The sequence below is a fragment of the Scyliorhinus canicula genome, chromosome 1 (genome assembly GCF_902713615.1).
Source record: "Scyliorhinus canicula chromosome 1, sScyCan1.1, whole genome shotgun sequence".
Lineage (NCBI taxonomy): Eukaryota > Metazoa > Chordata > Chondrichthyes > Carcharhiniformes > Scyliorhinidae > Scyliorhinus > Scyliorhinus canicula.
Genome location: NC_052146.1, coordinates 121284531 through 121311686, shown reverse-complemented (window position 1 = coordinate 121311686; position 27156 = coordinate 121284531). Strand labels below are relative to the sequence as shown.

General features: G+C 46.3%; 1 protein-coding gene across 5 annotated transcripts; it reads left to right on the top strand.

The window, feature by feature from the left end:
* The first annotated feature begins 126 nt into the window (after positions 1-126).
* On the top strand, positions 127-26618 carry rcc1 (regulator of chromosome condensation 1). Of its 5 annotated transcripts, none has more exons than XM_038798849.1 (10): positions 127-333; positions 1877-1970; positions 12603-12793; positions 16384-16563; positions 19675-19771; positions 21192-21314; positions 21605-21757; positions 24584-24703; positions 25707-25859; positions 26009-26618. In XM_038798849.1, the coding sequence occupies exons 1-10, from the start codon at positions 331-333 to the stop codon at positions 26182-26184; spliced, it is 1290 nt and encodes a 429-aa protein (XP_038654777.1). In that variant the 5' UTR covers positions 127-330; the 3' UTR covers positions 26185-26618. The 5 variants fall into 5 exon arrangements, with proteins under 5 accessions (XP_038654777.1, XP_038654781.1, XP_038654787.1 ...); XM_038798853.1 differs by lacking the exon at positions 127-333 and adding an exon at positions 421-597; XM_038798859.1 differs by lacking the exon at positions 127-333 and adding an exon at positions 714-930.
* The last annotated feature ends 538 nt before the right edge of the window (positions 26619-27156 follow it).

Sequence of the window (27156 nt, the reverse complement as noted above, 5' to 3'; positions counted from 1 at the left end):
GAACTTGTTGAATGCAAAAGTGAGTTGAATGCAACACTAAAACTTGAACAAATGACTCGTGCAGTTGGAGAATGACGGGCGTGAGCATAAGGCGACGGTGGCAGCTGCTGTTTGACAACTGGCCCCCTTTGTCCAGGGGGCCAGCCACAGTCAACCGGCTCCAGTCAATAATCCATTACTCCCCCTGCTTCCGCATCCATTCCAAACTGCGCGGGCTCTGATCTCGGCTCTGGGCATGCGCCTGCGCTTGTCAGTGGCGTTGCAGAGGGTTAGAGAAAAATAATAGAGTAAGAGAGGTGGCGGCGGGAGGAGGCAGGCCAGTGAGAGGAAATGGTAAATATATTGCTCCGTGTGATGATAGGAAGAGCAGTTGAATATTTTTTTTTGGGGACGGGGATGGGGACACCGGGGGGGGGGGGTGTTGTGACGGTGATGACGACGACCTCGCGCTCTGAATGCCTTGTGTCCCAACGTTCCAGTTTAGAACGCCGTGTGCCTACAACGGTCCAAATGCCTTGTGTCGCAACGTTCCGATTTAGAACGCCGTGTGTCGCAACGTTCCGATTTAGAACGCCGTGTGTCCCAACGTGCTGACCGGTGTGTGTGTGTCCCGTTCTCTTTCCGAATGTTCGGCAGGCGCGGCGTTCGGAGCGCGGAGCCCACATTTCCGGCCCCATCATTTCGGGATCATTTTTTTGGGTGCAATGGGCCAGATCCACGTTCCCAGTTTTAATTCTATCCTCCGGGACTGCACATGGTACCCCCGCGCCCCCACACACATTGAATTGCTTCACCCGTACGTTAACAGGCCGGGAGTTTAAAAGTTTAATTTCCTTGTGAATAAAGTTGCTTTTCTTCGGGGTCAGAAAAGTTTGCCTGGGGAGTCTCGACTGGTTCCGACCGAAAGCCGGCTCTACTGCCACCGGCTAGGTTGGTTGGCTTTGCTCATTGCCTAGGCCTGTGCTGGTGGAGTATCCAAAATAGTTGCTTGGCTCCCTGACCTTGCTGCATATATTTTTTAATTTATTAACTCGGTCTCGCTATACGTTCAGGAATGAGGTTTTTTTCTCTCCAAATTTTGGGCGTAGCTGGTTTGTTGGCCGGCGAGAGTTACCAAGCGATTTGGAATTAACATTTTAGGCCCAGAGATTTGTTTTCTCTCTCTTGTGAGCGGGCAGTTTGAATGACATTGTTTCCTTGTTTGGTTTGCCTTCAGGGCCAACTTGCACAACGTCGTCACTGAGAATAATCAGGATTTCTCGGCTTTTTTGTAAATAGAACAATGTTTGATGTGACAAAAGCACTGGGGCGGCGGGGTGGGGGGAGATGATTTTTTAAATACCTCTGCAGATGATCTGCAGCTTGGAAGGAGAGTGGAGGCAGATTCAGTAGTGGAAGGAACTGGATATAAACTCTCAGTAAAAAGTTGCGGGGCTACAGGGAAATCGGCAGTGTTGAGGGACTGCTTCTGAAGTTACAGGCACTAGGAGCTCCATGGCCACTTTCAAAGCTGTAAGTCGATGTCTGCTTTAAGATAAAGTTGGCTGTTTTATCTGGATTGAGGCTGATATCTTGCAAGTCATAAGACGCTTGTATCCAAGTACTAACCTTGGATTCTGATCATAGATCAGTGACTTATTAAAATACACCCTAATGGAGCAGTTAAAAAATAGGGAAGCAATTATTTTTTGATATTGTCATGGTTGTTTTAAAAAGGGAACTTTGAAGCGAGGGTGCCTGTGTGTGGGTGTTCTGACAGATAGTTTTTTAACTGGAGGTGATGAGGAATGTACCAGAAGCATGGTGTAGCTAGATCTCAGATGCCATCAGTCATCCATATGTATTTCACTTCAATTCTGTTGTTGTTGCTTGACAGGATTTTCCGAATACAATGCCTGGGAAAAGGTCAGTGAAAAGGTCAAAAGATAATGAGGAAAAAACACAAGGTGACGAAAGTAAAAAATTGAAGAGTGAGTATTTCCATTAACTTTGAATCACTGGTTGGCCATATGTCAGGATTCTTCCCTTACCACTAGCTAAGTTCGAACAACACATGAATACTTTTATTATTCATTTATTCACTATTTGGTGTATTTTAAACTTTTGAACAGGAGTGTAATGCTCCTGTTTTTTCTTTCACTTCAGTAAGATGATCAATGTTTGCTGTTTAGATGTATATCTGTTGGGAACCCTCTGATGGTATGTTGTGCTGTTCACGCTGTTGCACTCGCCCAGGGAGGGTTCAAACCCATTCTTGGAGTGGAGGGAAAGGGGTTAACTCTGGGTTGCAATTGCTGTGGGTTAATGCTTGTCGCGTGCTGGAATTGCAGAGATCAGCCAGCCCACCCTCAATGCCAGATTCAGTAAGGTGATACTGGAACTGTGACGTCCCGCGATGTCAACAAGCACACTGGAAAGTCGGGGCCAAGAGACCCGGAGAGATACTGGATTGGTGGGGTGGTTTAAACCTTGTCTCAAGGGTCTGGGATTGTTCCCTCTTATCGGTGCCCCAGCAGACTGCTGGCTGGGCAAGTAAGTTGGTGATTACTGCACTCTGTGCTGGTCAAGCTGGCAGTACCCACATACAATCCTGGCACTTGCCTAGCCCTGTTTTGTTGCCCATACACACCTAAGCTCCCTGGGGTTTACAGCAAACAAGTCATCATTCTGAATTATGTAAATGTGAATCATTCAAAGTGTGGATTGGAGATTGGAGATCTGTTTGGACTGCACGCAGAACACTACTTTTCACTATACCTCGGTACACATGACAATAAAACAAGTCCAATCCAAGATGTATCAGATTGTTAACACTTTGCGGAAAAAGGGGGCTTTCTGTGTATACGTTTGGTTGCTGAATTTCTGACTGACTACGTTTCAAAAGTGCTTCATTGACTGTAAATGTGTTGGGATTTCCCAAGGTTAGGAAAGGTGTGATATGAATGATAGTTCTTGTTTAAAAAGCAGTATGGTACTAAGCCTTGGAGAGCAGGGTAGGCTCGCATTGGGCAGTATGTGTGGAACAGCTCTGCTCTCTCGTGCTGAGGGAGACTGAGTCTTAGAGGGGCGTGAAATGCTGTGTCCTTGTGGGTGTCCATTTGCAACTCACGTAAGGTTCTTTATAAAAAGGGACTAGTCCAGGGGGACGTGATTAGAAGCTGGAGGAACCTGCAGTGATGTGGCCTTTTATTGAAGTGTGTTGCTTCAGCCGGCCTTGGAATAGTGGGAAAATTGGAAACCTCAAATCCAAACCACAATTACACCCAATAATTAAAAAAAAAAAAAAATTTAGATTACCCAATTATTTTTTCCAATTAAGGGGCAATTTAGCGTGTCCAATCCACCTACTCTGCACATTTTTGGGTTGTGGGGGCAAAACCCACGCAGACACAGGGAGAATGTGCAAACTCCACATGGACAGTGACCCAGAGCCGGGATCGAACCTGGGACCTCAGCGCCGTGAGGCGATTGTGCTAACCACTAGGCCACCGTGCTGCCCCCAATTACACCCAATAATTGCATTGCCTTCATATTCCAATGTATTATCTGTTAAGAGACAGGCATGTAGAGTAAATGATAACTTGCTGACACATTTATAGACTGTATAAATGCAACTTGTTACTGTTGATCTTGCCACCCAATGAGAAATGTGTCACATTCCAGGTTGTATTAGTTGCGTGTTCATGAACACTGCACAGGCACAGTTTTCATTTTTTTCTGCCTGTTACATATCGGGCAATTTGGAACCAGTGACGTTTTGATAACAATTGCTGACTGACTTGTGCATTCATTCACTTAGTAATAGAAACTGAGGGTTTGGATAGTCTATTCAGATGTATGCCCCCCCTAGTTAATCAATAATTAATCGTCAATTCAGAAATCTCTAAGTTACATTCGAATGACCGATCCATTGTGTATGTGGATGGCCCTGGGTGTCCGTTCCTACAAAACAATGGACTGAAAAGGCTGACCCTCCAGCAACCAGGCCTGTGCTAAGTGAGCGGGAAAAGTTAACGCATCTGAGTCATTATTTAAACTTCTGCAGCGTCATGGACCTGCTTTATGAAGTCTGTATGCTCTATTGATGAGGTTTGCTGGTTTTGTTTTGTAAATGTTACCATGACGATCTGTGCATCACACTGCTCCTGTTCTCCTGCGTCACAAGAGTATGACATCTCTGGGGGGCTGGTCCCTTTTCCCTCAGGATGTATCTATGACATTGCAACTCCCTGCCTCTGTGTGCCAATCTTACTGTGTAGTGATAGTCTCTCAGTTGCTCCCCAAATGCATGTGGAAAGCAACCGTGTGCCTTTGCCAGTGTGGCAGTCTTTGTATGTACTTGGCTTGCACGCTCCTGCGGACAACTCAATTTTACTGGTACCAATGGCTAGAAAACCTGAAACTACTGATATTTGCCACTTGTTTGAAATGTAATCACCATGAGCTGGAAGTTAGTTGTACCTACACAGAAATCTACTCAGAACGACAGAGTAAGTAACAAAGCAAATTTTGCTTCATAGTAGGGCAAGACCCATTCTAGACCACAAGGTTTGATTCAGTTGGTTGGTCTTAGAGATAGTATTCAATCCAAGGAAGAATCGCACAAATCGGCCAAGCAAAGCAACAGGTCTGAGGATTGCGGGCAGTTCAGCAAATAATGGCCAAGGGATTGATTAAGAAGGGGAAAATAGACTGCAAGAGTAAGCTCGGGGGCGGCATGTAGCACAGTGGTTAGCACTGCTGTCTAATGCACTATAGGTAAGCATGCAGGTACAGCAGGCAGAAAAGAAGGCAAATAGTAAGATAGTAATCTATTAGTGTCACAAGTAGGCTTCCATTAACACTGCAATTAAGTTACTGTGAAAAGCCTCTAGTCGCCACCTTCATAGTGAGAGGATTCAAGTACAGGAGCAGGGATGTCTTGCTGCAATTATACAGGGCCTTGGTGAGACAACTCCAGGAATATTTTGTGCAGTTTTGGTCTCCTGATCTGAGGAAGGATTTCTTGCTCTAGAGGGAGTGCAGCGAAGGTATACCAAACTGATTCCTGGGATAGTGGGACTGATGTATGAGAAGAGATTGAATCGGTTAGGACCGTATTTGCTGGCGGTCTGAAGAATGAGGGGGGATTTCATGGAAACCTATAAAACAGGACTAGGGGGAAGCACGGCAGCGCATTGGTTAGCACGGCTGCCTCAGGGCCCCGAGGTCCCAGGTTCCTCGGCCGTGTGGAGTTTGCACGCTCTCTTGTGTTTGCGTGGGTTTCGCCCCTACAGCCCAAAGATGTGTAGGCTAGGTAGATTGGCCGCGCTAAATTGCCCCTTAATTAGAAAAAATTAATTGGGTACTCTAAATTTATTTTTAAAACAAATAAATAAAACAGGACTAGACAGGGTAGATGCAGGAAGGATATTCTTGATGGTGGGTGTATTCAGAATCGGGTCGCAATCTGAGGATACGGGGTAGATAAGTTAGGACAGAGGTGAGGAGACATTCCTTCACCCTGAGAGTGATCAGTCTGTGGAACTCGTTACCAGCGGATGTAGTTGAGGCCAAAACATTGTAGGTCTTCAAGAAGCAGTTAGCGAAAGCATGTGGGGCGAAGGTGCACAAAGGAAATGGGGGGGGGGGAGCGGGATTAGGCTATTGAGTTTGTGTGATCAGTCACAATCATAATGAATGGCCTTCTCCTGCTCCCATTTTCTATGTTTCTATTGCCATGTGAGAGTACCTTTAAGAAATGGGTGTTTAAGAAATGCACCTTTAAGAAATGGGAGTTTATCAGTGATGTCAGACTATGCGTGGAGCTGGGCTGTCTGTCAGCTTTTTACCTTCATTTTATGTTGCAGAGTGTTTGCTTTCTGAGCTGGATTGCTGCAGTCACAGCCAGAAGGGGTATTAGTCTCTCTCTAATCTAAAAACTGTAAATCAATCCTTTGGTAATTTTTAAATGAATAACTGCTCTCAGTAGTGACTTTAACCTGATGTGCTTCTGTTAAAAGTTATTTTTGAAGTCTTCTGTTAAAAGGACAGCTTAAGGATTACTTAGTGTTGTATTCTTTGGGGGTTGTATTTGAATTAATGGTTTCTCAAATGTTCACTATGTTTTAAAAAGGTTAACTTGAGTTCATAGAATAAACATTGTTTTGCTTTAAAAATACTTTTTCCATTTCTGCTGTACCACACCTGCAGAGTGGGCCGTGTGCTCCCCATACCACAATCTATTAAAAGTTGTGGGTCAGGTGAACTCAATGATACACTTTGGGGTTCTCTAAACCCTGGCCCATAACACTATCTCTGTCCAGTCAGCAGTCTGTGTACTCGCTGGGGTGGAAGCAGGTGGGAAAACAGTTAAACCAATGTACCTGGGTGGCACGCGGCGCAGTGGTTAGCACTGGGACTACGGCGCTGAGGACCCGGGTTTGAATCCTGGCCCCAGGTCACTGTCTGTGTGGAGTTTGCACTTTCTCCCCGTGTCTGCGTGGGTTTCACCCCCACAATCCAAAGATCATAGAATTTACAGTGCAGAAGGTGGCCATTCGGCCCATCGAGTCAGCATCGGCCCATGGAAAGAGCACCTACCTAAGCCCATACTTGAGCCTCCCTATCCCCGTAATCCCAGCTAACCGTTTTTGGACACCTAAGGGCAATTTAGCATAGCTAATTCACTTAACTTGCCCATCTTTGGACTGCAGAAGGAAACCGGAGCACCCGGAGGAAACCCACGCAGACACAGGGAGAACGTGCAGACTCCGCACAGACAGTGATCCAAGCCGGGAATTGAAGCTGGGACCCTGGAGCTGCGAAGCAACTATGCTAACCACTGTGCTACCGTGCTGCCCTAGATGGGTTAGGTGTGCAGATGTGCAGGTTAGGTGGATTGACCACGCTAAATTGCCCCTGAATTCTTAAAAAAAAATAATTGGGTACTCTAAATTTATATTTAAAAAAAACTGCACATCTGCCCCAGTACAGAAGCAAAATACCATTGGAAATAACATAAGAACTAGGAGCAGGAGTAGGTCATCTGGCCCTTCGAGCCTGCTCCGCCATTCCATGAGATCATGGCTGATCTTTGATAGACTCAGCTCCATTTTCCCGCTTGAGCACTATAACCCTTTATTCTTCAAAAAAACTCTCTATCCTTATCTTGAAAACAGTTAATGAAGGAGCCTCAACTGCTTCACTGGGCAGGGAATTCCATAGATTCACAACCCTTTGGGTGAAGAAGTTCCTCCCAAATTCAGTCCTAAATCTACTTCCCCTTATTTTGAGGCTATGCCCCTAGTTCTGCTTTCACCCGCCAGTGGAAACAACCTGCCCGCATCTATGCTATCTATTCCATTCATAATTTTATATGTTTCTATAAGATATTCCCACATCCTTCTAAATTCCAACGAGTACAGTCCCAGTCTATTCAACCTCTCCTCGTAATCCAACCCCTTCAGCTCTGGGATTAACCTTGTGAATCTCCTCTGCACACCCTCCAACGCCAGTACGTCCTTTCTCAGGTAAGGAGACCAAAATTGAACACAATACTCCAGGTGTGGCCTCACTAACACCTTATACAATTGCAGCATAACCTCCCTAGTCTTAAACTCCATCCCTCTAGCAATGAAGACAAAAACGCCATTCGCCTGTTGCACCTGTAAACCAATTTTTTGCAACTCATGCACGAGGACACCCAGGTCCCTCTGCACAGCAGTATGTATTAATATTTTATCATTTAAATAATAATCCCTTTTGCTGTAATTCCTACCAAAATGGATAACCTCACAATTGTCAACATTGTATTCCATCAGCCAGACCCTACCCCATTCACTTAAACTATCCAAATCCCTCTGCAGACTTTCAGTATCCTCTGGACTTTAAAAAAATATATATTTTTATTCTCCTTTTTCACAATTTTTCTCCGAATTTACACCCAACAACCATCAATAACCAACAACAAATATGTCAAACCCCATAACAGTAACAACGATCCCATCCTCCCACCAACCCCCAGACATCAGCCCGCATGTTAACATAAACAAATGACAAAGAACAAAAAAGGAATCAAGGATTACCCATAGCCATTTTCAACATACGTACCCCCCCACCCCCCCAAAACTAATGTTTGATGTTATCCAGTTCTTGAAAGTGCATAATAAATAGTGCCCATGACTTGTAGAACCCCTCCGAGCTTCCCCTCAGTTCGAACTTAACCATCTCAAGGGTCAAGTATTCCAACAGGTCCCCTCGCCACGCCAGGGCACAGGGTGGAGAGGCTGCTCTCCATCCCAGCAGGATCCACCTTCGGGCGATCAACGAGGCGTAGGCTATGATATCTGTCTCCGATTCCAATCCAGGCTGGTCCGACACCCCGAATATGGCCTCCTGGGGACCCGGGTCCAGCTTTACATGCACCACCTTGGAAATTACCCTAACCATCTCCTTCCAGTACTCCCCAAGCTTTGGACAGGACCAAAACATATGAGCGTGATTAGCCCCCCCCCCCCCCCCCAACGTTCACACACATTTTCTACTCCTTCAAAGAATCGGCTCATCCTTGCCCTCGTGAGGTGTGCCCTGTACACCACCTTCAGCTGTATCAGCCCCAACCTTGCACACGAGGTGTACCTTTAGAAGAGCCGTCATTGTAATGTCGGAAACATGACAACCACTTGTAACCCTTCCCCAAACAGCAATGTGATCATGACCAGAGAATTTGTCTTTCTGATGTTAATTTGAGGGAGATTCTCAAAAGAGAAGGTGGGCACGTGGATGGGCTTGGGTCCTTGCCTCTACTACGATCAGTTTCTGTAGATGATATTTCCCACGTCGAGTACGGAAATCGTCGAGCGGATGGCGTGAAGGTTCTTTACTTTCCAGATCTTTGTGGTATTTGGAGGGAGCACTCTCAGCTGGGGTTAAAACGCATCACTGTGAGCTCCAGCCCTCCTATCCTGCCAGATCTCTGCACTCCTGAAATCCCAGCGTCTTGCATATCCCTGTTTTCATTGCTCCATTATTGGCGGCCGTCCCTGTGTCTTGACTCCAGAATTCACTCACTAATCCTCTGCCTCTCCACCTCTCGCTCCTTAAAATCATCTACCCTCATATCTCCTTATGTAGCTCACTGTCAAAGTTCTGATTGATAATGTTGCTGTGAAGCTCTTTTTATTCTGTTAAAGGTGCTATATAAATGTAGCTTGCTGTAGTTTGGGAGAGGAGGAGTCTTTTTATAAACTTGCTATGTAATGGTACTCCGGTATTAAGTAGTTCGAAAAGTAACGATTGTTGTGGAGCACCCACTTTAATTCATAGTCACACGGTTCACCTTGTTATAAGTTTTTTTTAAATTTAGAAGTACCCAATTATTTTTTTTCCAATTAAGGCGCAATTTAGCATGGCCAATCCACCTACCCTGCACATCTTTGGGTTGTGGGGGTGAAACGCACGCTGACACGGGGAAAATGTGCAAACTCCACATGGACAGTGACCCAGAGCCGGGATTCGAACCCGGGTCCGCAGCGCCGTAGTCCCAGTGCTAACCACTGTGCCACCATGCTGCCCCACCTTGTTAGAAGATATAATCAGCAGAGATATAATCAGCAGGTACACAGTCAAGTCTCAGTCCAAGGGAAACAAACCCCTGGTGGTGAAATTTATGGCTGCTCGCAGCAGAGGGATGTCAGAGGTGAAGATCGTAATTCCTTCCAACAGCTTTGAAGTGAAGTAAATGACACCATTGGTAATCTGAGGTTGTGTGACTGAACCCCCTAAAGCTCTGGCATTGATATTAGAGTGGGGTGACACTTGTCCATGAGGATTAATGCACTCAGAGGCAAACAGGCGCTGGACTAGCCTTTCTTTGGCGTGCCCCATGGACAGGCAATGCCCCAGCAAGATTGTATTCATTTGTGGAATCTGAGCATTGCTGGCAAATCTGCCATTGCCCATCTCTGCCTGTGAGAGGGTGGCGGTGAACCGTTTAAACCGCTACAGTCCATGTGATGTTGCCATACCTATAGTGCCATTAAGAAGGGAGTTCCAGGTATGTAGCTCGACGATAGTGAAGGAACGGCGATGTACCAAGTCCCGATGTTATGGCCCAAGTTTCCATTGAGTTTGATATTCACAGCCTCACTCTGCTGATCTGGTCTTTGAAGACCAGTCATATAAACTGACACACTGGCAAATTTTCTTTCCTGCACATATGAATTAGGAGCAGGAGTAGTCCATTCGGCCCCTCGAGCTTGCTCCATCATGGCTGATCTAATTGTAAACTCCTGCCAGTCCCCGATAACCTTTCATCCCTTGTTTATCAAGAACCTGTCTAACTCTGCCTTAAAAATATTCAGAAACAGGGCAGCATGGTGGCGCAGCGCTGCCTCACGGCACCAAGTTCCCAGGTTCGATCCTGGCTCTGGATCACTGTCCGTGTGGAGTTTGCACATTCTCCCCGTGTTTACGTGGGTTCCGCCCCCACAACCTTAAAAGAAATGTGCATGGTAGGTGGATTGGCCATGCTAAATTGCACCTTAATTGGAAAAAAATTAAGTCGGTATGCTAAATTTAAAAAAAAAAATATTCAGAAACTCTGATTCCACTGCCTTTTGAGGAAGCGAGTTCCAAAGAGTGTGGCACAGCCGCATAGTGGCTAGCACACGGGGAGAATGTGCAAACTCCACACGGTGACCCAGGGCCGGGATTGAACCCGGGTCCTCAGCCCCATAGGCAGCATTGCTAACCACTGCACCACCGTGCTGCCCAGTGTTGCATCCTATCAAATGCCGCCTGGAAATCTGATTGCCGAAAATCCACCGGTTCCCCTTGACCCACAGCCCTAAGGCATCTTCAAAGAACTCCAATAAATCGGGTAAAGATGATTTCCCTTTCACAAAACCATGTTGTCTCTGCCTGGTTACTTTGATTCTTTTTCCAGTGCCCTGATATAACATCTTTAATAACGGCTTCTAACAATTTCCCGATGACCGGTGTTAAAATTAACTGGCCTGTAGTTTCCTGCTTTCTGTCTCCCTCCCTTCTTGAATAAACGAATTACGTTCGCTATTTTCCAATCTAACTGAACCGTCCCCAAATCTAGATAATTTTGGAAATTTTGAAATAATTGCATCAGTGTCTCACTAACCACTTCCTTCAAGACCCCAGGACGAGGTCCATCAGTACCCGGTGGTTGGTCAGCCCTGGTGATTGTAATTTTCTTTGAGTCCTTCCCTTCTATTTCCTGCTGTACAGCTATTTCTGGGATGTTGCTTGTATTGTCTGTAGTGAAGACTGATGCAAAATACCTGTTCAATTCATCTGCCATCTCCTTATTTCCAATAATTAATACCCCAGACTCACTTTCTATTGGCCCAACGCTCACTTTGTTACCTCTCTTATTTAAATATCAAAATAAACTATCTGGTTTTTATATTCTTTGTGAACTTGCTCTTAATCCTTTAGTCATTCTTTGCTGTCTTTCATATTCTGCCCCATCTTCTGACCTGCCACCTGTCTTGTACTTTTGTCTGGTTTATTTGCCTTTTCTGAAGGTGCTGATGTTTTCCTGGGCACACATGTTCAAATCCCAGATACCCTTTGTCGTTGTTTACCATGGGCAAACATCAGCAGTGAGTAATGCAGGGCTGTTTGACTGCAGTGGTCGTCACGTCCATCGTCCCAAGAGTCTACTTTTCACCAGGGTTCTGGATAATGTTTGGGAGTGGGATCCCAGGCTGTCTCTGCTCCCAAGTTCAACAGGTCTTTTCAGCTGCTAAGGTTCTCAAATAGATCCTCAATGGGAGACAGTGTTGTGAAGATGTGGTGTTCCTGATTACAGGGATTAAGAAGCAAGTCAATTTGGGGCGGTACGGTGGCGCAGTGGTTAGCACTGCTGCCTCACAGTGCCGAGAACCCAGGATCAATCCCGGACCCGGGTCACAATCCATGTGGAATTTTCACATTCCCCCTGTATTTGTGTGGGTCTCACCTCCACAACCCAAAAAGATGTGCAGCGTAGATGGATTGGCCACGCTACATTGCCCCTTAATTAGATTTTGTTTTTAAAAAAGCAACTCAATTTAACTAAACTTCTATATACTGATTACCTGAAAAGAAATGTTTGTAGGAACGAGTGGAGGCCATTCAGCCCTCTTCGTCCTGTTCCACCAATTGAACTTGATTTTAGTTGATCTCCAGCAGAGCTACATTTGCCTGCCTTGATTTTATAATCTTTTAATATCCTTTTTTAACAAGATATATCAGTCTCTGCTTTGGAATTTTTAATTGATTTCCAGCCTCAACAGGTTTTTTTTGGTGGAGGGGGGGTGGGGAAGAGTTCCAGATTTTCACTAGGCTTTTTGTGAAGAAATGTGCCCTGCCACCACCCTTGGAAGGGCCGAGCTCCAATTTTTAAGACCCCTGCCCGTGTCTTCGGAGTTCGCACAAGAGAAAATCCTTTCGCACTATCGACCCTCTTAATCTTCTTAATCACCTCCATTAGATCACCCGTCATCCGCTCCGGGTGAGTGAACAGAAACCTAGTCTGTGTGGTTGTGCCTGTCGAGGGCTTTCTGATGATGTTGGAAACCTAACTTTGTTTTTCTTCCCCGCAGTCTCGCATTCCTCACATAGGACGATACCTGGGATTGTCCTGACGCTGGGCCAAGGTGACGTTGGCCAACTAGGCCTCGGAGAAAATGTGATGGAGAGGAAGAAACCCGCCTTTGTCAAGCTATTGACGGAGAAAGTGGTGCAGGTGGAGGCTGGGGGAATGCACACAATCTGTCTTGGGGTGTCAGGCAGCGTAAGTACCAAAGAGCGACCGGCATTGATGTATAATAATCTTTGTCACATGTAGGCTTACATTAACACTGTAATGAAGTTACTGTGAAAAGCCCCTAGTCACCACATTCCGGCGCCTGTTCGGGTACACGGACGGAGAATTCAGAATGTCCAATTCACCTAACAAACACGTCTTTCAGGACCTGTGGGAGGAAACCGGAGCACCCGGAGGAAACCCACGCAGACGCGGGAAGAATGTGCAGAATCTACACACAGTGTCGAAGCTGGGAATCGAACCGGGGACCCTGGTGCTGTGAAGCAACTGTGCTAACCATCTGTGGAGAGAGGAGCAAAACTTGCAGCTGCTAGCCACTGTGCTACCGTGCCGCCCAGCAATGCCAAGTCTTTCCTGACCCCTGGGCGCCCAAAAGTGCTTTACAGCCATTGAAGTACTTTCTGATGTGTGGTAATGTAGGAAACATGGCAGCTGATTGGCACACAGCAAGCAAGCAGCAGTGTAATGCACAACCAGATAAATGTTTTTTTGAAATGATGGTCGAGCAATAAAATGGTGTTTGGAGCAGGGGGAGAAATTTCCTGCTCCTCTTCAAATTGATGCCATGAACTCTTTCATAACCAGCTGCAAGAGCAGATGGGAACTCGGCTTAACATCTCATCCACCGGATTCTGACTCCTCTGACAGTGCAACACTCCCTGTGCTTCCATTGGAGCGTCAGTCTCAAATATCAATTGGCTTATCATCCAAAACTTGAGTAAGTTCACTCCTGACTGGCTTGGCTGTAATTTTAATGTTATTCCTCCACCGGTTAATTTAAAAAAAAAAAGAAATTTAGAATACCCAATTATTTATTTTCCAATTGAGGGGCAATTTAGCGTGGCCAATCCACCTATCCCGCACATCTTTTGGGTTGTGGGGGTGAAACCAATGTAGTCTACCTCTTACACTGCAGGAAAGGATGTCCCGAAGCGTGGTACATTGGCGAGACCATGCAGACACTGCGACAACGAATGAACGGGCATCGTGCGACAATCACCAGGCAGGAATGTTCCCTTCCAGTCGGGGAACACTTCAGCAGTCAAGGGCTTTCAGCCTCTGATCTCCGGGGAAGCGTTCTCCAAGGCGGTCTTCAGGACACGCAACAACGCAGAATTGCCGAGCAAAAACTTATTGCTAAGTTCCGCACGCATGAGTGCGGCCTCAACAGGGATCTTGGATTCATGTCGCATTACATCCACCCCCCACCATCTGGCCTGGACTTGCAAAATCCCACCAACTGTTCTGGCTTGAGACAATTCACACCTCTTTAACCTGGGGTTACCCCTCTCCCTGGATCTGTAATGATTTGATTACCTGCAAATGCTCGCATTCCAAGCATTGTCCAGCATTTCTGACTTTGTCTGTTAAATGTTTCTGGAACATATCTCTCCATTCACCTGAGGAAGGAGCTGCGCTCCGAAAGCTCGTGTTTGAAACAAACCTGTTGGACTTTAACCTGGTGTTGTAAGACTTCTTACTGTGCTCACCCCAGTCCAACGCCGGCATCTCCACATCATACTTGTGACAAAGATTATTATTACATAGTTTCTCTCTACCTGCCCTTCCAAAATCAATCTCTTTCCTGATTTGTGATGCCCAATCTGAGTACAGGACGCTAGATGGCTACAAAGCAGTCAGGGCCTGATTTCAAAGTTAATTTATTGGCTGTGAAGTGCTTTTGACCATCTTAAGGACCTGAAAGGTTCTATACAAATGCAAATGTTCCCTTAATGGCTAATGGTTTCTCATAGTTGATGAGTAATTGTATTTTGTGGGATGACTCAGAAATGCAAATGGTAACATTTCACTCTATGTACTCAGTTGCAACATACTGGATGTTGCATTTGCCATTGGCTGTGATTAGGTGAGACATTTCAGTCAGGGAGTGATCATTAGTGCTGTCGTTCAAACTAGATTCACTGCCCGTTATCAGGTGAAAGGAGCCCCATTGTGAACCTATGTGAAGACCATTAAAACTTAATGCATTAGTGACGATGCAATACTATTTGAAACTCCCGGTATCCAGAATCTAGAGGTGACTTGCATTCTTCCACCATCAACCCATGACAGACTGCCCATTGCCAAAAAGCAATGTGTATTAATCGTGTGTTTGGGTCCTTTTTAATTTAGAACCTTTCTGCTGCTAATAATGGGCCATTGCTGCTCTGGTCATTCTTCATGTATGCTTTTAGTGTACAGTGACAGAAGGGGTGTTGTATCTGCACAGCATAGCTACAAGTACCAGATAAATGCTGTGGCTACAAGAGTAGAACAGAGGCTGGGAATTCTGCAGCAAGAAAATCAACCTTCTGACTCTCCAAAGCCTGACCACTATCTACAAGGCACAAGTCGAGAGTGTGATGGAGCACTCACCACTTGCCTGGATGAACGCAGCTCCAACAATGCTCAGGAAGCTCAACACCTTCCGGGACAAAGTAGCACACATGATTTGCACCACATACACCATTTTAAACATGCAGTCCCTCCATTGTTGGCTCACAGTGGTAGCAGCGTGTGCCATCTACAAGATGCACTGTCGCACTCTCCAAGGCTCCTTTGACGGCGTCTCCCAAGCTTGCAATCATTGCCATCTAGAAGGACAAGTGCTGCCATCTAGAAGGACAAGTGCTGCAGGCACATGGGAACACCACCACATCTGAGTTCCCGACAAAGCCACCCACCACCCCGACTTGGAACTAGATCGCTATTTATTTACCGTCGCCGGTTCAAAATCCTTGAACTCCCTCTTTGTAACAGCACTGTGGGTGTATCTACATCACATGGACTGCAGTGGTTCAAGAAGTCAGCTCAACGCCACTTTCTCGAGGGCAGTTCGGGGTTAACAATGAATGTTGGCCGAACAGCAAACCCGCATCTCAATTAGTACAAAAACATTGTTTGTGCCCCTGACATCAACTTGCATGATAAAGTTCATCCAGTGCCCTCCCATCATACTCTGTTTTTGTGTCAACAACCTGAGTAGCTTCTCTCTATGGCATATGGGGAAAGGGTGGGGGAGTGGGGCTAACTGGATAGCTCTACCTGAAAACTAGCATCAGCATCATGGGCCAAATGGCTGTCTGTGGTGTTGTATGATTCTGTGATTTTAAAAGCACCAAATAACAGGAAAACCTGAGGTGAATCTTTTTTTAAAAAATGTCTGGGCAAGACCGAAGCGCCATGTTTATGTCACGCATTTCGCAACCTTGATGACCCAGAGAGCTTTACAGGCAGTGCAGTACTTTTTGAAGTGTAGTCATGTAGGAAAGGTGGGTGACCATTTTGTGCAATGAGCTAAATGACCAGAACACTATGTTTAGTGATGATCACCGTAAGAAGTCTGGCACCACCAGGTTAAAGTCCCAAAAGATTTGTTTCGAGTCACTAGTTTTCAGAGCGCAGCTCCTTCCTCGGGTGAATGGGGTGATTCAGGTGATGACGTTTGAGGGACTCTGGGAGAACTCCAATGGTCAGGAATGATCCATTAAGGCTGTGTTGATTGTTGCCCCTCGTGTTGATGGATAATCCTGATTTTGTTTCTCTTGTGCCCTCAGGTTTACACGTTTGGCTGCAACGATGAAGGTGCTCTCGGTCGCGATACATCGCAGGATGGGTCAGATATGATCCCTGATCGGGTTGTACTCAACGAGCACGTGGTCCAGGTTTCTGCCGGTGACAGTCACAGTGCGGCGCTGACTGACGTCGGTCAGGTCTACATCTGGGGCTCCTTCAGGGTAAGCCACGAGAGGGGATGTTTAACAGAGGTGTTCAGAAGGGAGCAGTGTTGGTGGATCAGATGGGGAGGAATTATTCCCACTGGCAGGAGGGCCGGTAATGTAGGGACATGGATTTAAGGTAATTTGGCAAAAGAACCAGATGGAGTGAGATGAGAAATTAAAAGCCAGAAAATGCTGGAAAATCTCGGGTCTGCCGGCATCTGTGGAGAGAGAATCAGAATTAGTGTTCTGAGTCCAATATGAGTCCTCTTTGGAACTGGTTCTGAAATGGGACTTTTTTTTCTTAAATGCGGCTTGTTATTGTGATTTGGAGTACCCTACATGACATGGTGGAGGAAACTGATCCAACGGTACGATTCCAAAGAGAATTGGATAAATGCTTGAAAAGAACTGTGGGGAAAGGTGGAGAAGTAGGATGAATTGGATAGTGCCTTCCGAGAATAGCAATGATGGACTGAATGGCCTCCTGTGCAAATTGGTGCAAAATTCAGTGGAAGAGAGGACCAAGACATTCCTTTTTCCTTGTGGGTTGTTCTGATCTGTGACGTACTGTCTGAAAGGGAGGCAGAAGCAGGTTCAATAGTAACTTTTTGAAAAGGCATCAGATATAACCTTGAAAGGCAGAAATTTGCAGGACTGGGAAAAGTGCAAGGGAATGGAACTAAGTGGCTAGCTATCTCGAAGAGCCAGCATAAACATGATAGGCTGAGTGGTCTCCTGTGCTGGATGATTCTAGTTAGTTTTCTCACTGCCGATCCTTGGAGGAACCGAGCAGTAGAATGGACATTCTTCACGTCAATCTAAGGAGAGAACAATGGAGACATTGGAGCCAACTATTTCATTACTCTGTGTCAAGGGAAGGCAGTGAACATTTAGTTCACACGTGGTTGTGAAAATTTCCATCTCCTCCTGAAAAAACTGGATCTTACTAGGGACTTGATTAAAATTTTCAGGATTTTGATCAATTTGGTGAGAAGATCTCTCTTTTTTTTTATAAATTTAGATTACCCAATTATTTTTTCCAATTAAGGGGCAATTTAACGTGGCCAATCCACCTACTCTGCACATCTTTGGGTTGTGGGGGCGAAACCCACGCAGACACGGGGAGAATGTGCAAACTCCACACGGACAGTGACCCAGAGCCGGGATCGAACCTGGGACCTCAGCGCCGTGAGGCGGTTGTGCTAACCACTAGGCCACCGTGCTGCCCAGAGAAGATCTCTCTTGACAAAATCTGCTCGCCAAAGAAGTTTGACCAAAGTAGAGGTTATTAAAGTGAGAAACACCCCTTATAGAAGTTTCATCGAATTTACAGTGCATAAGGTATTCCTCAGTATTCCTGCTGGTTGCGTTTAGGGAGAAGATTACAATTTTCGGATGCAGGCCAAATCGATTCCTGAAGTAATTTGTGCCCTTCACTGTCAGAAGTTTTAACATGAGATTTATGTAGCGATGAGGATGTGCCCTTAGGGTGGCACTCTCTGACTATATTAACGCCTAGGGTAGTGGTATTGTCACTGGACTAGGTGAATTGGACATTCTGAATTCTCCTTCAGTGCACCCGAACAGGCGCTGTAGTGTGGCAACTGGGGAATTTTCACAGTAACTTCACTGCAGTGTATTTTTTTAAATTTAGAGTACCCAATTGATTTTTTCCAATTAAGGGACAATTTAGTGTGGCCAATCCACCTAGCCTGCACATCTTTGGGTTGGGGGGGGGGGGGGGGTGAAACCCACGCAAACACGGGGAGAATGTGCAAACTCCACATGGACAGTGACCCAGAGCCAGGATTGAACCTGGTTCCTAGGCGCCGTGAGGCAACAGGGCTAACCCACTGCGCCACCGTGCTGCCCTCTCATTTTTTTAATGAATGAGCAATGTACCTGAAATAGATTTGTGTTAGGATAGTAAAGTTAAAGTGAATCGCTAAATCATTGTTGGATAGGCGTAGGCACATAGAATTAGGGGCGGCACAGTAGCACAGTGGTTGGCAATGTTGCTTCACAGCGCCAGGGACCCGGGTTCGATTCCCGGCTTGGATCAGTGTCTGTGCGGAGTCTGCACGTTCTCCCTGTGTCTGCATGGGTTTCCTCCGGGTGCTCCGGTTTTCTCCCACAGGTCCCGAAAGACATGCTTGTTAGGTGAATTGGGCATTCTGAATTCTCCCTCCGCAGTACCTGAACAGGCTCTGGAGTGTGGCGACATGGGGAATTTCACAGTAACTTCATTGCAGCATTAGTATAAGTTTACTTGTGACACTAATAAAGATTATTATCAAGATTCAGATCGGCTCTCATTGAATGGCAGAGCAGGCTCCAAGCCTTACTGACCTCTTCCTGTTCTGAAAAACCTGAAGTGATATCCACACTTCCCAGTGAGCAGAGGTGGGAACCCTGTCCGCGTTGTCCCTTGCTAGTCAAGGGAAAATGTCGCTAGTCAGAACTGCCCAGAGATATGCAGGTGTTTATTATAGAGGAATAAGAAAGACCTGGATTTATGACGCATCTTTTGTGACCTCTGGAAGTCCCAAAAAGTTTGCCAGCCACTGAACTTTCTAAACTCTGGTCAATGTTTAAATGGAGGAAATGCAGCTGCAAATGCCACACAACAAGCTCCCATAAACATCAATGCTCATTTATCGGAGGGGTAAATGTTGGCCAGGGTGCTGTGTAATGCTTCCCTGCGTCTCTTTAAAATAGTGCCACGGGATTATTTTACGTCTGCTTGCCAGGCCAGCATTGATCTCGTTAAAAAGGTGGCATTTCTGACAGTGCAGCACTCCCTCAGCACTGGCAGTACCAGCCTAGATACTGCACCCAAGCCTCTGAAGTGGGACATTTCCCCATCACCTTTCAGACTCGGGTGGAGTGTCTTGGCTACTCTGCCACATCTGGCACCTGACTTCAGTATTTTCTCTTTCCGATGCTATCCAGTAATGCATTTCCGTAGTTTTTTAAAAATTTAGTTTTCCAGGGCTATCAGCTTGTATTACTACAAAATAATTGTAGAGTTTTTTTTCCCTCATGGGGCGCTGTACATTTTCAAAAGCTGTTGCATAAATCTAATGTCCGTGATTAACTTGTGTTTAAATGTGGATTTCCCCACAGGATAACAATGGAGTTATAGGACTGTTGGAGCCCTTGAAGACCTGCTTTTTTCCTCAGAAAGTCCCTCTCGATGTCCCCATTGTTAAGATCACCTCAGGTGAGAAGGCTTTGTTCTCGGTGTACTTTGATCCAGACTTACATGGGGCTTTTGTGTCAGACACAATGGGGTGAACGTTCCTCAGGATGGTGGAACAAAGATGAGGAACGTTGTGAACCACTAGGATCAATACGGTAAAGAGATCATTTTTCAAAATTTGTTCATGGGACGTGGGCTTCGCTGGCTTTGGCAGCATTTATTGCCCATCCCTAATTGTCCTTGAGGGGGCACTTACGAGTCAACCACATTGCTGTGGGTCTGGAGCCATGGAGTCACATGTAGGCCAGACCAGGTAAGGATGACCGATTTCCTTCCCCAATGGACATTAGTGAACCAGATGGGTTTTTACGACAATCGACAATGATTGGACATTTAATTCCAGATTTCTTTTTAATTGAATTCAAATTTCACCATCTGCAGGGGTGGTATTTGAACCTGGATCCCAGAGCATTACTCTGGGTCTCTGGTTTAGTAGTCCAGTGACAATACCGCCATGCCACTGCCTCCCCATATAAACATGCAGGTGTTTCATTTAGCACATCTTGATATTTGCGGATTCCTACCTTTTTTTAATATAAATTTATAGTTCCCAATACATTTTTTCCAATTAAGGGGCAATTTAGCGTGGCCAATCCAGCTAGCCTGCACATCTTTTGGGTCGTGCGGGCGAAACCCAAGCAAACACAGGGAAAATGTGCAAACTCAACAGGGACAGTGACCAAGAGCCGGGATCGAACCTGTTACCTCGGTGCCGTGAGGCCGCAGTGCTAATCCACTGCGTCACCGTGCTGCCCTCGCAGATTCCTACTTGATTTGAACAGTTACTATTGCCATGTAGATAACGACGGCACTGCTGGTTGCCCTGAATACTTTGAAGGTGGACCTGCTCCGTTGGCTGCTTGAGTCTTTGTATTGCCATCAGTGACTTAGTGAGTAGCACACGCACCTCGGAACTTGCAAGGTTGTGAGTTGAGCTCCCACTCTAGAGTCTTGGACAAAGTCATGGCTGACAGTCCTGTGTCGTATTGAGGGTACGCTGCCCTGTCAGAGTTGCCCATCTTTCGGATGAGGCGTGGACTATCCACCGCAAGAGCATTTTTGTTTGAAAATAAGTTGCTTGGTCATTAGTACACTGCCATTTGTGGGAGCTTGCTATGCACAAAATGGCTGTCGCGCTCCCCGCATCATTACACTTCATTGCCTTAAAATATGTTTTGGGATGTCCTGAGGTTGTGGAAAGGGCTACATGAAGGGCAAGTCTTTTCCATTTCTCGTTACTGATGCGACCACACAGACGTTGGTAATTCCAGATTTTTGTCCTGGGCTGATGTCCGTGACTTGGCAAACAGTTTGAACATTAATGTACTCTAATTTTGAATACTGTTAACCAAAATGTTTCATTTCTGTTCTTTATTTCTAGGCAATGACCACTTGGTGTTGCTGTCTCTCGATGGTGACATTTACACCTCTGGCTGTGGCGAACAGGGGCAGCTCGGCCGAATTGCGGAATGCTTTACAAACCGGGGAGGAAGGCGAGGTCTAGGTAACTGGCATGAATTCTCACACCACCTGACGATCAGGAGCAGGCTACACAGCCCCTCTGGCCTGTTTCGCCTTTCAGAGTGCAGCGGAACTGCACCAGGTCTCTTTGCTGTGCATCCCACTTTGCCCAGTAAAATGACCACATTTATGTTGTAATCACAGGTCTCTTAACTTGAGTCATTAATTGATCAGGAGCATCGGCCATTTACTGTGGGGCGTCCCTTACTGTCGAGATTATTGATAATATTTTGTTCTGTTTAATCACCAGTGACTTCTGTTCAATTTATTCAGAGCGACTCCTGATTCCCAAGAGCCTCCACCTCAAAGCCAAGGGGAGTGGGAAAGTGAGATTTTGCGATGTTTTCTGCGGGGCATATTGTACGTTTGCGATTTCGAAGGAGGGGCATGTCTATGGTTTTGGACTGTCCAACTATCATCAGCTGGGTAAGCACAATTAGAAATGTTGCCTATAACTTGAAGTGTGCATGCACAGTTCTGCCCTAAATAACAACAACCACACCCATTTATGTGACACCTTTTAATGCAGTGAACCAACCCAAGGCGCTTCACAGGAACATTATCAAGCAAGGTTTGAAACCCGGCTGCATGTGACATTAGGACAGGTGACCAAAAAGGCTTGGTCAAAGAGGTGGATTTAAGGAAGTTTTTCAAAGGAGGAAATAGTGTTGGGAAGTTTTAGGGAGGAAATTCCAGAGCTCACGGCTCAGGCTGCTGAAGGTCAGCATTGAGGTCATGAAAATCCGGTGTGCCCAAGCGGCCACAGTAGAGGAACCAAAGTGATCTTGGAGGGTTGTGGGGCTGGAGGAGTCCATTGAGGAAGTTGAAAACAAGGTTTTGAGAAATTTTAAATTGAGCTATTGCTCGAGCAGGAGCCAGCTCAGGTCAGCGAGCAGAGGAGTTGATGGGTTGGGATTGGATTTGTTTATTGTCACGTGTACCAAGGCACAGTGCAAAATATTTTTCTGCAAGCAGCTCAACCAGATCATTAAGTACATGAAAAGAAAACAGCATAAAAAGAAAATACATAATAGGGCAACGCAAGGTGCACAATGTAAATTCATAGACAGCGGCATTGGGTGAAGCATACAGGAGTGTAGTATTAATCAGGTCAGTCGGGCGGCATGTGATGCAATGGTTAACACTGGGACTGCAGCGCTGAGGACCCAGGTTCGAATCCCTGCCATGGGTCACTGTGCGTGGAGTTTGCACACGCACATTCTCCCCATGTCTGCGAGGGTTTCACCCTCACAACCCAAAGATGTGCTGGTTAGGTGGATTGGCCATGCTAAATTGCCCCTTAATTGGAAAAAGAATTGGCTATTCTAATTGTATTTTTAAAAAAAACAAAAATAATCAGGTCAGTCCATAAGAGCTCGCTTAGGAGTCTGGTAACAGCGGGGGAGAAGCTGTTTTTGAATCTATTCGTGCGTGTTTTCAGACTTTTGTATCTGCTGCCCAATGGAAGAAGTTGGAAGAGTAAGCCGGGTGGGAGGGTTTTTTTGATTATGCTGCCCTCTTTCCCCAGGCAGCGGGAGGTGTAGATGGAGTCAGTGGATACGAGGCAGGTTCGTGTGATGGTCTGGGCTGTGTTCACGACTCTCTGAAGTTTCTTGCAGTCATGGGTCAAGCAGTTGCCATGCCAGGCTGTGATGCAGCCAGATAGGATGCTCTCTATAGTGCATCTGTAAAAGTTGGTAAGAGTTAATGTGGACGTGCCGAATTTCCTTAGTTTCCTGAGGAAGTATAGGCGCTGTTGTGCTTTCTTGGTGGTAGCGTCGATGTGGGTGGACCAGGACAGATTTTTGGAGACGTGTACCGCTAGAAATTTGAAACTGCTAACCATCTCCACCTCGGCTCCATTGAAGCTGACAGGGGTGTGTACAGTACTTTACTTCCTGAAGTGAATGGTCAACTCTTTAGTTTTTCTGGCATTGAAGGAGAGATTGTTGTCGCTGCATCACTCCACTAGGTTCTCTATCTCCTGTACTCTGATTCGTCGTTATTTGAGATCCGGCCCACTGTGGCCGTACCATCGGCAAACTTGTAGATGGAGTCGGAACCATTTTGCCACGCAGTCGTGTGTGTACAGGGAGCAGGGTGAATGTTGTCCTGGTGCTAGTTCAGCTACATGTGTTCATGTTTCATTTCATGCATTCTTTTTAAGTGGACGGCGACTGGAGAGCGAGCAGATGGGGATTTTTTGTCAACTTGGACATTAGTTGGAGGAGGTGCCGTCGAAGGGGCGGCGGTACTGCCATGATTTTTTTTTTAAATTTAGAGTACCCAATTAATTTGCAGGAGCAGGAGATTGAAAAAGTGGGCGTGCTGATTGGTGGAGGGTTCCTGTCACTCACCATCAAGGGAGGGGTTCCTCAACTGTAAAGGGGTGTGAGCGCAGCACATGCGCGTCACAACCCGAGCAGCTAACGGTTCTCCTTCCTCTGGGTGCCATCTCGGGAGGAGGAAAGTGAAGCGTCGGTGATGGAACAAACGGTCTTGGCCATGAACTCGACTTCCAGCAGCACCGTATTGCTGCTCCACAGCCCGTTCTGCTGCTCGCAGGGCAGCTGGGGCCCCTGTGGCAGGAGCGGAATTCCCCCACCTCCTTCCCGCGGCTGGCAATGGCTCGCTGCCCCAGGTGCTCGAGGGTAACGGCAACCCGGCTGTCGCCGACAAGACGGAACCCCTCTTTCATTCCTCCCTCTTCTCCTCCGAACCGGGTGACCTTTTGCATCGCAGGACGTAGCGCTGCTCCGCACTCAACAGGTGTTGGGCGGCGGCGATTGGTTCGACTGTTCTGCTGTTGGGTGGCGGGGACGCTGCGGATAGGCAATGGCCTTATCGAGAATCAGACCACAGACTTCACCGGTGAGTGAGGGAGGGAGGGGGCACCACGGGTGATTGGAGAATTAGATGCCATATTCCAGCTGAGACCTAACCAGTGATTATAACGGTTTAGTGAGAAAGGAAAGCATGCTGTTATGTTTCCAGTTCCACACTGGGCTCACCAGGCATAAAGAGGTGAGGAATAGCAGCTTAACTTTATTTTTATTGTGCTATAGAATGCACATCTGTGGATACCAGGCCGAGGGCGTGAACAGACGCACCTCTGCTGCCTCTCCAGTTAAATCGTCTGTCGATGATTGTGGTTTAGACTTGCTGCTTTCGGGAGAGATGTGGCAGTGAGAAGTGATAGAAAAGCCAAAAAGAGATGAAGGTGTAAGATGTGGTGTATTGTTTCTGCTGCAGGAACATCAGGCACGGCTCCCTGCTACTCGGCGCACAAATTAACTGCATTCAAGAACTCAACAAAGTCTTGGGTCCAGTTCTCTGGTGGACAACACCACACACTGTGCTTGGACTCTGAAGGTGGGTGTCACTGTGTAGAGCATTTTGTATGGTAGGAGATTGCTTCTGTTTCTTGTCCAGATTTTTCCGAAAGGTGGTGAAGGATCATCTTTTCTTGGGTAATAATCCTAAGATTATAATGCTTGGAGTTCTGTTTGTTGATTGTGATGCTGGGTCTTGATGATATCCGACAAAGCTTCTTGGCTACTCTTCCTTATGTTGTTGGCCCCAAGGTAGACCACCAGTGATTGGATCCTCTCCCTTTCCTTCTCCACTATCCTTTTTTAGTTGATTTGCGATCTACCTTGTCCTGGTAGTAGACAGGATGTAGAGATCTTGATTGTGCAGACAAAAGTTGCTATCTATCCCTCTTAGTTATTGAATCCCTACTTTCCACAGTGCACTCCTCACCCTGCCCAGCACCTCGCTTCCTCCCTCGATTTGGGCAACTTCCTGCTCCAAGGTTCCATGGTCTGGACTGCATTCTGGATGTCCTTCTGATGGTTTTGGTCCATAACCTCACAACTCGCCAGTTGCCCTGAGACTCCAGTGTCAGACCAAAATAATTTGACTCTTCACTCCATTGTATCAAATCAGCTACTACAGGTACAAGAAGGCGGCTCACCTCCGCTTTCCTGAGGACAACCTGGGCTGGAGAATGGGTGGCAGCGTGGTCAGTGCCACCCCGTACCCACAGTGGATAGCCAATTGTTGATCCATTGCTGGGGGCACTGAAGTACCCATCATAATTGCCAGGGATGAAGCTAAGCCAACTGTATACAAAAGGCAGCGATGCTCACCAAGCTATCACTGCCATCTTCCTATCGCTTGGTACCTGTTTTGCAGAGCACTGGGCGCTGACTTGCATCTAGACGTGTACTATGGGAGGCAATCCTGAACAAACAATTACATTTGTTCTGAAATGGTGAGTTTTCATGGCAAAATAGCCCTTGCCCAGGGAAGCTTACTCTTTTTTTTTTGTCGTCCTCATAACTTCTGATCTTGTGTTTTTTTTAAAAAAAAGGTAAAGTGTACAGCTTGGGTCGAGCAGAGTATGGCCGCTTGGGGCTGGGAGAGGAAGGGACAGAGAAGAACACACCCACCATCATTCAGGGACTCCCAGTTATCACTGCGGTGGCTTGTGGGGCTTCTGTGAGTTATGCCGTCAGCAAGGATGGTAAGACGTTGATTGCCCACCACCCCTTCATCAATCTCCATATTCTCCCCTCAAAGTTATTGATTTCTTGCTGAGTGAGCTGCCTGTGCTCTGACGCGTGTTTTGTTCTGTCTCCTCCCCACCCATGCCCTCCACGATTGTTCTGCTAGGCCGAGCCTTCGCCTGGGGAATGGGAACGAATTTCCAGCTGAGCACGGGCAATGAGGAAGACCTGTGGAACCCAGTCCAGATGTCAGGCCAGCAGCTGGAAAATAGAGAAGTGCTGTCCATCTCCAGCGGGGGGCAGCACACCGCGTTACTTGTTACAGAGCGTGGGCAGAGCTGATGAAAGTGGCTCCCCCTGCAAAAATAAAAACTACTGCCGATAAAACCTCGATTGTAAAGACTGAGTGAGCCCTGCAGTTTCCCCACAATCCTGGAATGCAATTTTTGGATACTACAGGAATAAATCCTTTTTTTATTTTTTTTTTGTTTGTATGTTTTCTGGTAACCCATTGGAATTTAAATCCGATCATGTACACTTGTGTACTATACAGTTCCATTTATCATTCTGTTAGCGATGTATGAACCTGGTCTACCCTCACTTTGATGTGTCGACCTTGCAGTATATTTTACAGTGAAAGCCTTTTTAAAATTTAGATTTCGGTTCTGTTTTGGGGAGAATGTCTGGGCAGGCAAGTAGATTGTAGAGGGGGGAGGGAAAAGGAATTATTCTTTTAAAATCAAATAAATTTTTTTGTGATAGTTTTCTATAAGATATTTGCATTGGTCATCCGTGTGTTACTTAAATCATTTTGGCACATTTTCTCGGTTTGTGTGTTAAAATATGTTTCATTTCTTTTGTGTGCCACAGTTAGTACCCCCATTATTGTGTTGTCCTGTATGCTTTGGAGATGTAATGGAGGTTTTCAAAGTCGCGAGAGAAACTGTTTCCAACGGCAAGAGACTGGGTAACCAGTGGATGCAGATTTAAGACAATTGGCGAAGAACTGGAAGCAACGTGGAGATAAAATTACACAGCAAGTTGTCATAATCTGTCACCTGCGGCCTGAAGGGACGGTTGAAGCTGATTCAGTCGTAACTTTCAAAAGAGACGCTGGAAGGGGAAGATTATTTGCAGGGCTGTAGGGAAAGAGCAGGGGACTGCCATTACGAAGCTCCTTCAGAGAGCTGGCATAGACAGTGCTGTATCATTCTATGATTTTTTTTGTTTTTGCCCCCACCACCTGACTTAAGAAAAAAGATGTAGAAAACAGCAGACAGAAATTTGTACAAATGCAGACATTTCCATGCCAAA

What these genes read in the sequence shown, in the direction of transcription:
- rcc1 (XM_038798840.1), top strand. Translation starts at nt 4,289, where the DNA reads ATGTGGAAAGCAACCGTGTGCCTTTGCCAGTGTGGCAGTCTTTGTATG. An exon ending in CATTGTTAAGATCACCTCAG is followed by an intron (nt 19,772 to 21,191) that starts GTGAGAAGGCTT and finishes CTTTATTTCTAG; the next exon opens with GCAATGACCACTTGGTGTTG. An exon ending in ACTGTGCTTGGACTCTGAAG is followed by an intron (nt 24,704 to 25,706) that starts GTGGGTGTCACT and finishes TTTAAAAAAAAG; the next exon opens with GTAAAGTGTACAGCTTGGGT.